We start from the raw sequence: 19,134 nt of genomic DNA, 5'->3' as shown, positions 1-19,134 counted from the left end.
GAAAGATATTGCTATGGAAGCAATTTTGAGAACTTATCGCTCTATTGGAAAGAGTCGATAAGTTGATTTTGTCAGAGGTGTAGTGTTAACGTGACAGGATTTGTGTTGCAATTGGAGCAACTTTGGGGACTTATCATCCTATTGACGAGGATTGATAAGTGGGTTTTGTCAGAGGTGTATTGTTAACGTGACAAGAATTTGGAGTGATGCAAACTGAATGCATACTCTGTGGGGATGATGATCGTCAGAAGTGTAATGTTAACTCGACGATGTGAAAGATTCGTTACTCTTAATCCAGTGGATTCCAAGTAACCAACCCCCAGTCTTGATGAAGACTTAGCAGGGGAATAAAAAAGAGGTAGACAAGGCACATAGCCTAGTGGGGCACTATCCATAAAGTCGGAATAGAGAGGAGAGGGTTTCCTTTGGCATAGGAGCAACCTTTGGAGCTTTAGTCTCCTTGGCACCTCTCACAGAGCGTGAGGGTAGAGATGGAACCCCCTGTCCGTTAAAGGATGGGACTGGTTCTTGGTAAACATGAATTTTAAATCCATGTTGATCATTTTGAACACGACGAATCACATCGTGTTCCAAAGAAGGAACACGAGGGTCGTGTTTAGCTTGATTAACGCAAGACCAAAGTCTGCGTTTTGCTAGTGAAACGCAGTCCTGCGATCTGCGTTCGGATTCAGAAACGCACTCCTGAGAGTTGCGTTCAGTTTGTGAAACGCACTCCTGAGAGTTGCGTTTGAGTTCTGAAACGCACTCCTGAGAGTTGCGTTTAGCTGGGCTTTTGCAGAGCTCATGTTGAGGCTCATAAACGCGGAGTTCGCGTTGATTGGAGGATCGGCTTTTTTGGCGTTGTGCCGAAATCGAGTCTTCTCCCTTAGGGAGGGGACTGTATGAACAGTGCAACCCCCATGGGAGATAGTCTTTAGATGATTTGGCTACAACTGGGGGTTTAGTCTCCTCGAAAACTGTGTGGATCTTACGTATAGCCTTGGGGCTAAGGGATCCGGAGGAGAGGGCCTCCTCGTATTTGGCTTGATCAAACTCGATAATCAGAGTTTCAACGGTCGTTCCAGTGAGATGAACGTCGGATTGCACCACCACTTCTTTGTCAGAGAAGCTAGTCCCCAGCGGAGTCGCCATCTTTTGTTTGTTGGAAATTTGCAGTAAAAAGACAGTGAAAGAAAATTTGACTTGTATTCCTCTCAAAATCAATTACAATTTGGATTCCGATTACAAAAGAGAGGAGAATGAATTTGATTCTCCCCTTTGTTTAATTCTGGGTTCTTCACGGTGGCGATGAGATGCCTCCCTCGAATGCTCGCGTCGAGTTTGCTTCTCGTTGACGATCCGAACGTCTTGATTCACTGGAACGATGTCTTCTCCTCACGATTTGACGCTGTGGAGAACTTGCGTGGCAAGTTTGAAGATAACTCTTGACGAGTTGATAACTCTGAACGAGTTTTAGAAGAACTTGCAGAGCAAGTTTTGAACTCTGATCGAGTTGATAACTCTGACGAGTTTTAGAAGAACTTGCAGAGCAAGTTTTGAACTCTGATCGAGTTGATAACTCTGACGAGTTTTAGAAGAACTTGCAGAGCAAGTTTTGAACTCTGATCGAGTTGATAACTCTGACGAGTTTTAGAAGAACTTGCAGAGCAAGTTTTGAACTCTGATCGAGTTGATAACTCTGACGAGTTTTAGAAGAACTTGCAGAGCAAGTTTTGAACTCTGATCGAGTTGATAACTCTGACGAGTTTTAGAAGAACTTGCAGAGCAAGTTTTGAACTCTGATCGAGTTGATAACTCTGACGAGTTTTAGAAGAACTTGCAGAGCAAGTTTTGAACTCTGATCGAGTTGATAACTCTGAACGAGTTTGAACTCTTGAAAAAGAGTTGATTTGAACCGAAAGTCGGTTATAAGCCACAAGGAAGAAGCTCCTGTTGCTGGTCTCCAAAACTCCTTGGAGTTTGGGACGCATGGTTGAGTTTGTTGAAGAACGCACGTTATGTGTGCGTTTGTGCTTTAACTCTGCGTCACAGAGTTAGATGTCTGCTGGAAAACGCAGAGTTAAGCCTGTTTTAGGCTGAAAACGAACAGTTCGTGCTGTTTTAGAGATGAACTCTGCGTTTTAGGCTGAAAACGCAGAGTTGTGCCTGTTTAAAGGCTGAAAACGCACAGTTCGTGCTGTTTATAAACGCACAGTTGACCTGTTTCAGGCTAAAAACGCACAGTTGAGCCCATAAACGCACAGTTGACCTGTTTAAAGGCTGAAAACGCACAGTTTGTGCTGTTTCAGAGATGAACTGTGCGTTTTAGGCTGAAAACGCAGAGTTGGGCCTGTTTAAAGGCTGAAAACGCACAGGTCGTGCTGTTTTAGAGATGAACTCTGCGTTTTAGTCTGAAAACGCAGAGTTGGGCCTGTTTAAAGGCTGAAAACGCACAGTTGTGCTGTTTTAGATATTAACTCTGCGTTTTGATGTTGAAAACGCAGAGTTAAGCCTGTTTGAGGCTGAAAACGCACAGTTGTGCTGTTTTAGAGATTAACTCTGTGTTTCTAGACTGAAAACGCAGAGTTGAGCCTGTTTAAAGGCTGAAAACGCACAGTTGTGCTAACTCTGCGTCACAGAGTTAGATGTCTGCTGGAAAACGCAGAGTTAAGCCTGTTTTAGGCTGAAAACGCACAGTTGTGCTGTTTTAGCGATTAACTCTGCGTTTAGATGTTGAAAACGCAGAGTTGAGCATGTGCGCTTTGACTCTGTAATGCAGAGGCGAACCTTAGGCGGGCTTGGCGGGCTTCAGGCTAAGTAACTCTGCGTCACAGAGTTAGATGTCTGCTGGAAAACGCAGAGTTAAGCCTGTTTTAGGCTGAAAACGCACAGTTGTGCTGTTTTAGCGATTAACTCTGCGTTTAGATGTTGAAAACGCAGAGTTGAGCATGTGCGCTTTGACTCTGTAATGCAGAGGCGAACCTTAGGCGGGCTTGGCGGGCTTCAGGCTAAGTCCAATGTTCTGATGAAGTCCAGTCTTGCAGACGGTCTTCAGAACATTACTTGCTACGAAGAACAGGTCATAACTTTCAAACCGTACGTCGGAATTGGACGAATTACATATGAAAATCGGCTATCTCGACGAGACGGGGCCATCCGAACCGAGCCGAAGGCTTCGGTTCGCTTTCTCCGTTTTGCCAAATTCCTCACGGTTTGAGAGATATCTGCATTCTAATATGAAGAGACCGTCAATTTGTAGTCTCTTTTGCTAGAACTTTGCACAGATCGTCCTCTTGTGATCTTCGTCTTGGCTTCTTGTAAATATGAGAGTCGTCAGATTGTAACTCCCGATGTTGATTGTGAAGGCTGTTGAATTGGGGCTTTCATTAGTTGTTGTGAAGGTCGTCAGATTGTAACCTTCTACGTGAAAGTCCTCAAATTGTAGCCTTCTGGAAGTCGTCAGATTATAACTTCCATCATCGGTGTTTTGATGGGGGATAAGCTATCTATTGTGATTTTTAGACAGCCTACACGCACCACCCAAACCGGGGAAATAAGTAATCGAGCACACACAAACGAAGGAACTTCGTTACAATAAGGCCCTCAGGAGAGATACACCAGAGATCTCAAAAGACTCTTTTCGGTTTGATGTGCTGGCTCAGTTAGCCAACATCCCGGCCAGGATTATGCTGTTTGAGCTTCTGCATTTATCTCGATCGACGAGAGAAGCTCTTAGTGAAGCATTGACAGATAATGAGGCTTTCCTCACTCACTTTCCACCAAACCAACCCGGAGCAACGTTGGAAGAAACTTGCCCTCAATGTTGTTAAGTTTTTCGAGGAAGAATGCCACATATCACCTTTTCCCAAGAAGATATGCATGTGAGAAACCCAAAACATGATAGACCGTTGTACTTTGTAGGGTACATTGGTTCTATTCGGGTAGACAGAATTTAGGTTGATCCTGGTTCTGCTTTGAGCATCATACCATTAAGGCTCATTCATCACCTGGGAGTCCCTCCGCATCGTTTATCAATGACAAGAATGACCATCTATGGTTTCAATGCTTCCAATACTCGTCCCCTTGGTAAGATCAAACTCAAATGCCAGATGGGTGAATTGAGAACGGATGTTACTTGCTACGTCATCGATGCAGAGACGTCTTATAATTTATTATTGGGTCGACCATGGATCCATAACAATCTGATTGTTCCATCTACTCTACACCAGTGCATGAAATATGTAGATGAGGACAGTGAAGTCAAAATAGTGGTCGCAAAGAAGCAACCATTCAAGGGGTGGAGAATTATTTTATCGATTCTATTCATTACCTTGATGGTGAGCCATTTGAAGTACCACTGATTGAAGAACTAGATAGCGGTAATGAAGCCGATACCGAGTTTGAGCACGAACAGGGTCTTGTTTTTAATGACATAGAACCCGTCGTAATCGGTCTTGAAGGTCTAGGTGTAAATGAGCATGTCTACGAAGACAGCGGAGTTACCTTCAATAATAAAGATGATTTAGCTTACTTATCGCGTGTTGAATTGAGTCATAATATGCCAGGTACAAGCGTCAGCATGATAGCGGATCCGCTATCCAAGTTATATGCTGAATCAAATTTAATGCCGATTCGGTCATCTTTTGTGACAAATCAATAGCAAATCGAATCTTCGCAAGCAGCCTTCATAGTACCAGCTAAGGTTAACGGCCAAAAAGACATCATCTTTGGAAAATCCGCAATTCTCATACTTCACTCCAACAACCCGAAAGCTTATGAAGAATATGAGATATGACTTCATCCATAAAGAAGGCTTAAACTTCGGTAGAGGGATTCAGACACCAATCAGATCTTCTTATGTCCCGGAAGAAAAGTCGGAAGACTATTATCACAAAACTCGCAGTGGATTAGGTTATGAATCCCCATCATTTATGCTGTGTTTTGGAACCAAAGGAGAGTCAGATGACGATTCTTCCACATCATCTTCTGAATCTAGTCGTTGGGAGTCTGATATCAGTATAGGAACTATGTTCAGAACACTTATGGCCAACATGACTTCAACATCTCCAATAGAAGATCAAGAAGATGACCAATTACCCCTGTTCGATGATCCGCTAACTCGACAGCTGGGTATACAATGGGAACACCGCTTTGAATAACGCAAACATCCTACTGATGACAAAGTGATTCAAGTGAATATGGGAGACAAGATTAATCCAAAACCCATATTCATATGTGGTAGCTTGTCACCCGAAGAGAAGGAAGACCTCATTACTCTAATATGAGAGTATATTGATGTCTTCGCTTAGAACTACGAGGATATGCCAGGGCTTGATCCCCAAGTAGCTATGCATCGATCAAACATCAAACTAGGTGTCAAGCCTGTTAAACAACAACAAAGGTGATTTCGGCCCCAAATCATAGAAGCAATTGAAGCTGAAGTCAAAAAGCTCATCGAGTCAGGATTTATTCGCGAAGAGCAACATCCTGATTGGGTGGCCAACATCGTCCACGTTCTAAAAAAGAATGGGAAGATTAGAGTGTGCATCGACTTCCGAGACTTGAATTCGGCTTGTCCTAAAGATGATTTTCCTTTACCTATCACGGATGTCATTATTGACAATACGTGCGGGTTTGAAAGGATGTCTTTTATGGATGGATTCTTAGGGTACAACCAAATCAAAATATATCCTGATGATGAAAAACACACATCCTTTCGAACACCTTCAGGGATATACTGTTATACAGTAATGCCCTTTGGATTAAAAATGCAGGTACTACCTATCAACGTGCTATGACGTTTATCTTTTAAAAACATCTACGAAAGACTGTAGAATGTTACGTTGATGACTTGGTTGTTAAAAGTCGTGACAAGGGAAACCATTTGCACGACTTGAAAATAATGTTTGATTTTATACGGACACACCAGCTGAAGATGAATCCAACTAAGTCATTCTTAGGAATAGCTAGTGGTAAATTTCTCGGAGTCGTGGTCACAGCTAACAGAATTTGTCTAGACCCAGACAAAGTCAAAGCCATCCAAGAGCTACCACCTCCTAGGAATCTTAAGGAGCTTCGAGGCTTACAAGGGCGACTGGCGTATATTCGTAGGTTCATTTCTAACATGTTAGGGAAATGCCAACCATTCTCAAAACTAATGAAGAAAGGAGTATCCTTCATGTAGGATGAGGCTTGCCAGAAAGCATTCGAGGAGATTAAATGATATCTCTCCAATCCACCGATATTGGTTGCACCGAAGTCAGGTAAGCCTTTCCTGATATACATCAGGGCTACAGATCATGCATTAGCAGGACTCTTAGCACAAGATGATGAAAATGGCCATGAGCAAGCTGTTTACTATCTCAGTAGGACTTTATTAGGTGCTGAACCTCGTTATCCTCTTACTGAGAAAGAATGTTTGGCACTGGTCTTTATGGTTCAGAAGATGCAATATTATTTGGTTGGGCAAACCATACATGTCATTTCCTAAATCAATCCTATTCGGGTATTCATGACACAGCCCAGTGCATTGAACTGGCGACCCACTAGATGGGCTTTGTTGCTTTCCCAATGTGACATTCACTTCAAACCTCAAAAGGCAGTAAAGGGTCAGGATATTTGTGACCTTATGTCCAATCATCCATTAAAAGAAAAGGTTGAATTATACCAGGACATACCAGATGAGACGTATAAAGCAAACGTCGTCTCTAGAGAGCAGGTATGGCAATTATACTTCGATGGTACAGCAAGGACAAGTCTTACCGATTGAATTATAGCCGGAGTGGGGGTTGTCTTTATCTCCCCCCAAAAGCATATACTCCCATGTGGCGTTTCTTTAACAGAGTCATGCTCTAATAATGTGGCTGAATACAATGCTTTGTTGGTTGGTCTAGATATAGCTAAACAGCTAGGGGTGAAATACCTAGAAGCGTATGGCGATTCTCAACTCATTGTTAATCAAATTAAAGGAGAATATGAAGTTAGAAATGAGGACCTCATTCCTCATCATACCACAGCAATCACATTGGCCGATTCCTTTGAGGGTTTCTACATCGACTACATACCTCATCTCAAGAATACCTATGCTGATGCATTAGCATCACTTATGGCTACCTTAGATCTACCTGAAAGAACTATCCAGCAAGTCACAGTGACAAGTGGACGATTATTCAAATCAAAGTATACATTACAGATAAACGCAATTAAATATGAGCCCACAATGCTCGAACCTAAGGATTAGCGATTTTTGATCATTGATTATGTCTTATACGGCTTATTGCCTGAAGATGTCAAGGAAAAAGAATCTATTTGTAGACGAGCACCTAGATTCTACTATGATTCTCAATCCTAGACTTTGTATTGAAAATCATACGATGGGCTTTTGCTTTGCTATTTGTCAAATAGGGAAGCAAAAGAAGCTCTTAAAGAAGCTCATGATGGCATCTGTAGAGCTCATCAGTCTGGTCCTAAATTGTGGGGCTGACTATGCAGATTGAGTTATTACTGGCCTAATATGGTACAAGACGTTGTCGCTTATGTCAAACGATGCCACACCTGCCAGATACACGCTAATTACATGCATCGACCATCCGAGCATCTTCATCCTTCAACCACTTCATGGCCTTTTCAAATGTGGGGGATGGATATTGTTGGCCTAATAACCCCATCATCTTCCAAGGGACATCGCTTTATTTTAGCAATAACTGATTGCTTATTTAAATGGGCAGAAGCAATCCTGTTGAGAGAAGTCAAGACAAGTGATGTTGTTAAATTCTTAAAATATCACATCGTATACAGGTACGGCGTTTCGATGTGTATCATTCATGATAATAGGCCCCAATTCTTTAGCTAAGCCTTTACATGATTCTGTGATAAATTCAGGATCAAGAATTTAGCTTCAACAGCTTATAATCCTACTGCAAACGGGCAAGCAGAAACATTTAATAAGACCATCGTCAGAATTCTCACTAAGGTGGTTTCGACGAATAAATAAGACTGGAACGAGAAGTTAGGTCAAAGTTTGTGGGCTTATCGTACAACGGTTCACACGCCAATAGGAGCGACATCATATTCCTTGGTATATGAATGTGAAGCCGTATTACCATTGGAAATCCAAATTTCGTCTCTGCGAATAGCACTCACAATTGGTATGACGACGGAAGAAAGTCATCGCCGGTGTCTTAAAGAATTGGAAGCGCTTGATGAAAAGCAATTATTGGCCCAGTAACACATTGAGCTTTATCAAGCTCGGATTTCTAGAGCATTCGATAAAAAGATTAGATACCACACATTCAAAGAAGGTGACTTGGTTCTCACCGTTTGATGCCTAATGATTTTGAACTCTAAGAAGAAAGGAAAGTTTGAGCCAAAATAGGAAGGACCATTTGTAGTAGAAACTGTCTACTCAAATGGAGGTTATCGTCTTATTACTCAAAATGGTGACAAACTCATGATGCCTATCAATGGCAAATTTCTGAAGAAATACTACCCATAGGCTTCACAGTCAGATATGTTTTACGGAAAGAATAAAAGCAAATAAAGGTAATGGTTTCCTTACTTCCTCTCCTTTAAATTTCCCTCGCTAATCCTCTTCAATAGGATAATGGGACTATAAAATTATCACGTCAATGGCTTCCTCTGATAGTTGATGGTTTTTGTTTAAAACATTATTTTTTCAATAGTAACCTACTATATGATGTGTTACTTCATTGTTTGATCTTCCTAACGTCGTTATTTTTCCCAAATGACGTTCATTTTCCTAACTTAGGCCTACCAAGTGATGTGCATTTATTTCTATCATCATCGTCATACTTCTAAAGTCACTGAACGATGTGATCTTCCTAACGTCGTCATTTTCCCCAAATGATGTTCGTTTTCCTAAGTTAGGCCTGATGTGCCTTCGTTTCTATCACCATCGTCATACTTCTAAAGTCACTGAATGATGTGATCTTCCTAACGTCATCATTTTCCCCAAATAACGTTCGTTTTCCTAACTTAGGCCTACCAAGTGATGTGCCTTCGTTTCTATCACCATCGTCATACTTCTAAAGTCACTGAACGATGTGATCTTCCTAACGTCATCATTTTCCCTAAATGATGTTCGTTTTCCTAACTTAGGCCAACTAAGTGATGTGCATTTGTTTCTATCATCATCGTCATACTTCTAAAGTCACTGAACGATGCGATCTTCCTAACGTCGTCATTTTCCCCAAATGATATTTGTTTTCCTAAGTTAGGCCTACCAAGTGATGTGCCTTCATTTTTATCACCATCGTCATACTTCTAAAGTCACTGAACGATGCGATCTTTCTAACGTCGTCATTTTCCCCCAAATGACGTTCGTTTTCCTAACTTAGACCTACCAAGTGATGTGCCTTTGTTTCTATCACCATCGTCATACTTCTAAAGTCACTGAACGATGTTATCTTCCTAACGTCGTTATTTTCCCCAAATGATGTTCGTTTTTCTAACTTAGGCCTACTAAGTGATGTGCCTTCATTTTTATCACCATTATCATACTGCCAAGTCACTGAACGATGTGATTCTCCTAACATTGTCATTTCTCCAAATGACGTTCATTTTCCAAACTTAGACCTACCAAGTGATGTGTATTTGTTTACTTTATTGATGTCATTCTAAATCATTGAATGACTTAATATTCCTAACGTCGTCTTTTTCACAAATGATGTTCGTTTTCCCAACGAGTCTACCATGTGTTGAACTTCGTTCTTAACACTTAATTATATTTTGAACCTCGTTATTGAAATTTTGATCTGAAGCCTAGAAGAGGCTAAGGATAAAAGAGAAATCTTAGCACTCAAGTCTAAGAGAAACTCTTTGACAACTCATCATACTGAGGGGAAAAGTATGGCTAGTCCAACTCAAATGACAGTTGGTAAAGAAAACTCAAGGCCGTTGATAGCTAAGGGTTTGCTAAAAATCCTAAGTTAAAATGCTTCAGTTACACAAAAAAGTAAGAGAACAATATGTGGATAAAATATAAATTTTATTCATATATAATTAAAAGTACAGAAACTCGAAGTACATAGATTGAACTTAGAAGACTCGAACTATATTACGAGGTTCAGTTACAAGTTCTTTCAGTTACAATACGAGGTTCAGTTACAAGTTCTTTCAGCTACACTACGAAGTTCAATTATAAGCTCCACGACCTTCGAGATTGCACTATGAGGCTCGTCCGCAACAACATCGTTGTCTTGTTGTTGAAGTTCCATCTTTCGTTCCTGGGCATGAAGTCTTCTCCATACCCAACTTTTAACTTAGGTGCTTGTAGCACACGCCTACCTACTTGGGTAAGCTGACTACTAATGGAAATACCACAAGCTCTAAGCATAGGATCAGTACTTCTCCCATCTCCGCAGAACATGATGGCAGCTCTAACATTATTGCTGACTCCTCTGAAAGGAAGCACTTCACTAAGTCTGTTAAGCTGCCATATAGACCGAAGTCCAGAGAAAGGACTATATGCTTGGGGGTACATGGCATGTCAAAACAGTAAACATACTTAGATTTAAGATATCTCTTTGAGGTTACATTCAAAAGTCTAACGAATTGCCGAAATGTATCCTGATTTCGACTCTGGAACACTGAGAAACCCTCAAATGAATGAGCTACTACAAAGACCAAGAGATCAGAGATCGGATCAGAAGAGTTACCCAAAGCGACATCATCATCAACTTTGCCTACCTCAACGACGATGATTATCGGAACTTGGAATTTAGTAGGAAGCGAAGGTAGGAGTCCTAAAATGCAAAGTTTCCTTTGAGTCATTTTCAAACAAGGCACAGAAGAGGAAGATGAATCCTCTTAAAAAACAACTGCCTATTTATAGGCGAAGGAGCCAACCAAGTGGCTGAGATTCGTTACACGAATCCCTAAGCACTGAACCGCCAAATGGTGCTGAGAATGAAGCGACGCAATCAATTGTGTTCGTAATTAGCGCCAACAAGGACGTGACATGAAGCGACGTATTAAGTACCCAATACTTGATGTCGATGAAATGAAGTGACGGATCCATGTGGATCAATAATCTGGGAACTATCGAAGATTGTCACGTCGTTTAATGAGATTTATTCTCGTTCCTAAGTCAAAAAAATGATGAATGTCGCTATTTCAATTAAAACTCAAATGTCGAGGTTCAACCAAGTAAAGTTGAATTTGAACCTCGTCTTCGACAAAGGCCATTCACTTGACGAAGGCCATTCACTTGGCAAAGGTCATTCACTTGAGATAAGCTGAATTTGAACCTCGTCTTTGATGAAAGTTTACTTGGTTAAAATTAGATCCGAACCTCGTCTTTGACGAAGGTCGTTCCTCTAATTAAGTTCAAGTGTTGAGACTTGATTGAACTTGGGTCTAAAACTCGTCTTCGACGAAGGTCAACTCTCTAATTAAACTCAAATATTGAGATTCGGTTAAAATTGGATCCGAACCTCGTCTTCGACGAAGGTCGTTCCTCTAATTAAGTTCAAGTGTTGAGACTTGATTGAAGTTAGGTCTGAACCTCGTCTTCGATGAAGGTCAGCTCTCTAATTAAACTCAAATATTGAGATTTGATTAAAATTGGATTCGAACCTCGTCTTCGATGAAGATCGTTCATCTAATGAAACGCAAGTGTCAAAACTTGATTGAAATTGGATTCGAACCTCGTATTTGACGAAGGTCATTCCTTTAATTGGATAAGGCTAGAACCTCGTTATGTCTGATTTAAAATACAAAGTGGAATTTGAATCTAACCACATATCAGAATGATAAGACTTATACTTGAAGTCTTAAATCTCAGGGCAATGAAGTTCATGAATTTTGGCATCAGATTATGTATAGAGATGCAAAGTAGAGCTAGTGGGCAAAAACAGCAGAAGTTCCACTTATATATAAAAAATGAGGGGGCTACAAAAGTCCGAGAAAAAAAATAGAGCTAAATGGATCCAACGGTCTGACGAATCTCTTCAGCAAGCTTAACTAAGGATTCTTGATGTTCTGCTTCAACGTCAGCCAAAGCACGTCTATGTAGCTCCTCATCAGAATAGGCACTCATATCATTCATAGCTTTTTCTAGCTGCTCCATTCGATCGAGTTCTGTTCGAAGCAAGGGCTGATGCTGCATTTATTTAGAGGCTAATGTATGCCTCATATCCATCATGCCTGCCAACTCTACCTCAGCCTCTGCCAGCTTGGTCTGAAGAGTCTTAAGTTGAACTTGAAGATGATCGACTTGACGTTGTTTTTGAAGTTTAGCGTCTGCAACTTTTTTACCCTCACGAGACGAATTCTCTTCGATCTCTTTAAGCTCCTTAACTCGTTGCTTGGTCTTAAGCAATTGACGATTAAGTTCGAATAAGGAGTCATCCCTCTGGCGTATAGTTCGCATTGCTTGTTCTTCAGCTAAAGGGTAGAGGGATCGAGACTGACGATTATGTCATTGATTGAAAAAATGTTCAACCTTGGTCAAGTGCAACCAGTAAGGCAATACCGCGAGATAGGAGGTCAAGTTCTTCATCAGGTCCAAGAAAGGCACCAGCACCTCTTTAACTCCTACAAAGTCTCCTCCGCGATCTAAGACCTGAGCAGAAGATTCTCTCAAAATGCTAAGGAAATTCTCTAATATTTTTGATACGGCAAAATTTCTCACCAAAACAAAAGGAGAAGAGGGTGTGCTGCTAGAGGACATCGTTTCATGAGGATCGACAGAAGAAACCGTAGATTCTGTAAAAATTGGCGGTGCAGTGTACATGATAGGAGTGTCGATAGTTGCAGCAACCATTGCAGTAGTGATAGGGGCCACAGTGACTGCAGTACTTAGCACGATGCGAGTCTCAATCATGACGACGGGGTTGGTAGACACAACACTTGTGGTCATGGTGGTTTCAGCTTCAGCCATGGCGGTCGAAGCAAGTTCTGCTCCCTCGGCTTCATCAGGATTAACAGTCGAATTATTAACTCGGCCTGTTTCCATAGCTGAACTCGGAGGCATCCTACTTTTAGTAGGGTCACCAGAAGCTGGTCCTGCCTTATTGCCCGCATCGGGAAAGGCAATCGAGTCTATGGAAACAACTAAACACAGCGAACAAAGTCGTTTGTACTTTAAACATCCTGAAAGATAAATGACTATATGTCCATCTTACCAGGATTAATAGGAACATTTTCGATGTTGGTACTTGGCGCGGAACGCAATCCAGCATGGAGTCGGGCTAAAGGAACTTCATCCTTAAGTTCTGAATCCGTTTCAACTCGGAGTGACTCTATCAAAGGGGTTTTGGGCGGAGAAATATTGCGCCTTGTTTTTTTGGCGACGCGTTTAGACTTGCGCATCTGCCCAAGTTCTTTAGACTTCTCCCCTACTCGTCTCAGGGCCTTAACTTTTGCAGTTCGTTCTAAATAAAAAGTACCAAAGGAAAACAAGTCGAAATTAAGACAAGTCAATATTGACATACCAGTGATCCCTTCATCGAGAGGTGGTTCTTCAAGAACCTGGGATTGCTTATGGGAGCCTTCGGCAGTAGATTCATGTGGAGGAGGCTCGTAAGGATCGTCCATGGGAAAGAAACCCTCAAACCCACCAAAATCTGCTCCCCCTCTAAGAGAATCTCCTATATCGGAAGCAGCAGGCATATGGCTCCTATATTCGTCGACATGAGGAGATCTATGAAGCACATCCTTATTCAAAGCCGCGTCTATCTCCTCCCGAGTTTCATGAGGACTGGAGGGATGAGAGTTTTCTACCTCGGCATTTTCCTCGGCATATAAGAACTACTTGAGTCCTGGTATATGGCTTCATCTAGAAGCATTGATAGATTTATATCGATGCCGAATATATCACAGGCCCGAAGAATTGACATTGAAGTTTGGGACCGATGCATTTGCCAGACAATGCCACTTACAATAAGCAAGCATCGCACCCATACCTCTAGCAGTAGTCCAATACCAAGCTCTGGCTCCAATAATTAAGCTACAACTATCAGACTCCAGTTGAGTGTTAGGGTTACCGACATACAATTGAGCATAGCCAAATTAGCGAGCAAAGCGACAAGGCAAGTAAGGCTCTAACACACACACCGGACCAAAGCGATAAATGTGATAACCGGGGCAAATGGTCATAAGCCACATGAAGTAGCCAAGTGATAGGGAAGAGTAACCCCGACCATTTGATGCATCCACAACGGCCTGTCCGTAGCTGGTTCCGGAAAAATGAGGAAAACATCAATTAAATTCCTATCTCTTATGGTCGCGGAGAATTCGCCTTACCAAGTCCAAGTAATGGTACTCCCAATCTGAATTCTCCAATCTTTGAATGAAAGGGACAATTTGACCCTCTGTACAAGCGAAAGGCGTGCTAATAAGGGTTGGACAGTGCAGAACAACCCACGCCATAAAACAAGTATAGGGTAGCCCAACCTTTGGATTCTCGTTGCCTCGACAGAATTGATAATATAAACTCCATAATCCATGGTGAATGCGGGCAATCATGGCAGGAAGTAGTGTAAAACCCCAAAAATTTGAATATTTTGTAATAAATAATAATTGTGTTATATTATGAAAAAAATAATATTTATTAATGTTTTAGTATGCTAAGAATTGATTTGAGATCAATTCAATGTATATATGTGAATATAGAAGTGATATCATGCACACGTGCACGGGCCTGAATTTGGAAAAAACAACCAGTTAAAAGTATATACATTTTACATACTAAAAAAGTTATAATCTGAAAATACTTAAATTACCAATGTTGTAGGTATCTTCAAGAACTTTCCAACAAATTTTATATCACCTTATTCTGAGGTTGGACGCAAAAGTTATTACCAAAATACCGAAGGTTATTTTTCTAATCAGACTAGGTTTCCTGGTTCGAGTCAAACAAGTTTATTTCGGGTTTACATATATATATACTTATGTTTTCACAAAAATTATCACCCTTACATCAGAGTTTCAAACCCTAGCAGTCCCTATTCCTCTCTCTAAAGCTCTAACCCGAAAATTGAGAATTTTGAGAGCTTTGTGAAGCAAATATCGACACAAGGGCGAGATCATCAACGTGTAGCAAGGAGAAAATGGGTTGTTTGCACTTCCAATTGCTTGTTGTTTATCTTAGAGACTTAGAACGACATTTGAGGCAAGATTATCTTCATCCAAACCTATCCTCATAGTTAAATAACTAGTGTAGATAATTAATATGATGTTGAATATGTATTTTCATGCTTTAATCTTAACCTGAGGTGTTAAAAGTCAGATTTTTGATAGTAAATCTGAAAACAAATACTAGATGAATAATCTTTTCTTGTTGTTTATGATAGTATCATGATCATGATCATTAGAATTTTTTATAATTTTATTCATATATGAGAAATTTAAGTGATGTACTATATATATGTTTTTCTACAGAAAATTGCAGCACTTGTATAATCTTTAATTGAGAGTTTAAGATAGCAAACAAACTCTAAATTTAACCAAACTAGTTTTAAATATAATCTTTAATTGAGAGTTTAAGATAGCAAACAAACTCTAAATTTAACCAAACTAGTTTTAAATGAAAGCTATATGTATCTAGTTTCTAAAAACAAACTCTAAATTTAACCAAACTAGTTTTAAATGAAAGCTATATGTATCTAGTTTCTAAAACAGAAAACTCATTCTTAAAAAGACTTTGTATAGAGAAGGATATGTTATGTTTACTAATAACATGTCCTGCAGAAAAATGCCTACACATATATAATATTTAACGGGAGAGATGTAATAACAAATAAACTTCAAACTGAACCAAACTTATGTCATTTGAAAGATGTGTGAATCTAGTTTTCAAAACAAAAAACTATTTGTAAAACTAGTTTTTCTAGAGAAAGATATGCTTGTTTTACTAACAGATATCCCGTCTGTTTTTCCTGCTCGTTTTGGAGAGCTGTGTTGCGCCGTTTTGAGGTGCGTTCTCAGAGTTTTGAGCCGCTTGATGTTACACGTATAATCATGAATATGTTCATATATATATTTGAATTAGATATTGTTCATATACATGTTGGATGTCGTTAATGAGCAAAGCTCGGTACTATATGGGATAGTGCGTCGACATACCAAATATACACGGTTTATACATGAGGTAACTATCATTGATGAGCACAGCTCAGTACTATATGGGATAGTACGTCGACATATCAGAGATACAAAGATTTATATGAGGTGGATATCGTTGATGAGCTTAGTTCAGTACTACATGAGGTAGTGCGTCGATATTCCGCATGTACAGGCTATTGAGTCGGATTTTAGGAGGCTTGATCTAGCCGTCCATCCCACACTAGGGTGTGATAAGACTCGTGAGCCGTATTTGTAGGATGCCTATTTGGTAGTCCGTCCCTCACTCATGTTACGCACTGAGATCGCGATGAGACTAATAAGCCGTGTACACAGTTCAGGACACCTATAGGGTAGTTCGTTGTACTGAGACAATTACTTGATAGCCTAAGTATGGCAGATGCCGATTATGAATACGACCTATCATTGAACTATATGACTGAGATACGTTACTTTTGAAAGTATACAAAATTATGTGTTGATATTTTATTCTATCTCTCCAGTGATAGTGGACGATATTATAAATACGATGTGTTGATATCTTATTTCTTTTACTATCTTCTTTACTTCTTAGTTGGGATCAATGATTAGAGATTCACAACTTGAGACATATGGTATATATATGAGGGTTTTCTTGTTTGGATTATTTCGGTCGACGTACCAGTCTCGTGTTATGGATTTCTAATTATTGGTTTCATTAGATTGTCTTTTCTTTGTTCGGTATTAATGTTTAGATATCTATAATTTGAGACTTATGGTATATACATGAGGGTTTTCTTATTTGGATTATTTCGCTTGACGTACTACGTCTCGTGTTGTAGGTTTCTAAATGTTAATCCTACTTAAATATAGAGAAAATAAATCTAGGTAGACTATGTTTAATAGATAGAGCCTTCACTCCATCTAGTAGCTCTTCCCCTAGGGGCGGATGGAGGTAATCATGGTGTAGCGCTCTGACGCTCTTGTTGTTGTTCTTTTTCTTTTAAATTACTTTTCAGGTAGTTCGGAGTTTCGAAGACCCGCAGGGTGATGGAGTTCTGGCATAGTCACCATCGCGTATTTTTACTTGTAGAGATTCCTCTGTAGTTTTTAGTTTTATCCAGACATTAGAGTTTCATATTCATATTGTTAAGGCAGTGTGCCTTAGTATGATTTTTAGTTGATTCATGTTGAGATATTTTTATTATTCAGATATCAGATGTATTATAGTTGAGACATGATTCTTTTCATTTATGAGATATCTCTTCTATATCATGTCTATTATATTTATTCCCTTTATTTTGTTTGTTTGTACCTGCACTTCTATTTTATCTCTTCTATATCATGTCTATTATATTTATTCCCTTTATTTTGTTTGTTTGTACCTGCACTTCTATTTTGTTCTACTAGAGGATATTACTGTGATTGGGGAAACATGTTTATGCACAGTGTGGGTGCATGGCAGGTTTGACATCTCTGGTTTTACCTTGGACTACAGTCTTGTGTGAACCCAGGGGCGTCACAGTTGGTATCAGAGCTCTTGTTCCAGCATCCTAGGATCATTCCTATGTCGAGTCGTGGAGTTAGTATAGAGTTTCCTAGGAATCATGTATAGAGTCCGCTAGGAATTCCTAGAATGAGTGAGGACATTATATACGTATATTCAAAAATTTACAAAAAAAAAATTTTTTTGGTGATAACTGTTAGACCCTAGAGGGGGGGTGATTAGGGTCTTATGCTAATCTAATCCGATTAAATGCCAATTAAAACTAATTAATAAGTTATCCTAGCAAGTATAAAATACAACAAGATACGTAAGCTAGGATAAGCAATTTGAACAACAAGATATATAATGCAATCACAAACAAGCAATATGATTACGGGGTTCGGTCCCCACGACCTACGTCTCCGCTCCTCACCTCGAGGAGATCTCCACTATCACAACCGGGTTTTCTACGTTCACCCGAACAACGTTTACACCTCACAATACAATCACTATGTAATCACACCTCACACACTAAGTGTTGGTCCTAGCCCGTGTCCTCCTCCTCAAGTGCTCGGTTACAACCTCTCCCTAGGCACGTCAACCGATGCCACTCCTCTTGGATTCGACCCCGTCTCTCACCACACACTTCTCTCGGTGTCCAAGTGTATTACAAGTGAATCCTCACAATAAGCACAATATAAATCAAATGATTTGTTCTCTAAACAAGGTGAGAACTCAATTAAGCACAACTCTAAGTCACTAATCTCACAACCCAAAATTATACTATGAATGTAAATACAATAAGCTCAAAAGGTTGTGTGTGAACAAAGAGATATAAATCAAAACTAAACTCAATGTAGTTCTAGCTTAATAACAATGATAATCAAATATATAAAAAAGCTAGAAATAGAGTTTAGAAAACTTCTCAATATATCAAGAGTTGGAGGGAGAATAGTTGAATGCCCAAACACCAATCGACCGACAGGCTTCTGTCGGCCAGGGAACTTTTGACCTCAGGTTCGGTCGACCGGTGCGGTCGACCGAAAACAGATATGACAGGTTCTGAAAAATTGTTTATCTGATTTTAAAACACTATTTAAAAATATCAAATAAATTCTAAAAAATGTAAAACTTTGGGAAATGATTGTAGACATGATAATAAACATGCTACAATGACTGGTTATCAAAAAGGACTTCCCAAATGAAAAATATCATCATTTTACAAAACAAAAATGACTTCCCAAATGAAAAATATCATCATTTTACAAACTAGTCCAAAACATGAAAATATGAGATACTTGAATTTTGATGTTTTGACATAAACCAACTTTTGAAACTTTGTGAAATGTTTTTATAGACTTAGTAAAACATGTATAAACTGATATTGAAGTCTATAAACTAAGAATATAATATTTTCATAAAATTGCATATTCTATGCAATGTTTTCAAAAACACAATAGAGAATATGAACTATATAATTTCATATATATAACCATAAAAACTCAAAACATATGTATGTATATATATAACTATATATATGCATAGAAACCAAAACTTATATATATATATGACTATATATATATATA

General features: G+C 39.5%; 1 protein-coding gene across 1 annotated transcript; it reads left to right on the top strand.

Moving 5' to 3' along the window:
* Positions 5,322-7,993, top strand: LOC109838705. Its single transcript, XM_020407126.1, has 6 exons — positions 5,322-5,401; positions 6,289-6,427; positions 6,521-6,740; positions 6,843-7,157; positions 7,728-7,797; positions 7,882-7,993. Exons 1-6 carry the CDS (start codon positions 5,322-5,324, stop codon positions 7,991-7,993), a joined length of 936 nt encoding a protein of 311 aa, XP_020262715.1.

This window comes from Asparagus officinalis, chromosome 4 (genome assembly GCF_001876935.1).
Source record: "Asparagus officinalis chromosome 4, Aspof.V1, whole genome shotgun sequence".
Taxonomy (NCBI): domain Eukaryota; kingdom Viridiplantae; phylum Streptophyta; class Magnoliopsida; order Asparagales; family Asparagaceae; genus Asparagus; species Asparagus officinalis.
Note: the sequence above shows the minus strand (reverse complement) of the source record. Positions and strands in the feature narration are given on the sequence as shown.

Coding starts and splice junctions, on each gene's coding strand:
- LOC109838705 (XM_020407126.1), top strand. CDS start 5,322: ATGCCAGGGCTTGATCCCCAAGTAGCTATGCATCGATCAAACATCAAA. Junction 5,402..6,288: donor CCTGTTAAACAACAACAAAG/GTGATTTCGGCC, acceptor GATATACATCAG/GGCTACAGATCATGCATTAG. Junction 7,798..7,881: donor AAATATCACATCGTATACAG/GTACGGCGTTTC, acceptor TGATAAATTCAG/GATCAAGAATTTAGCTTCAA.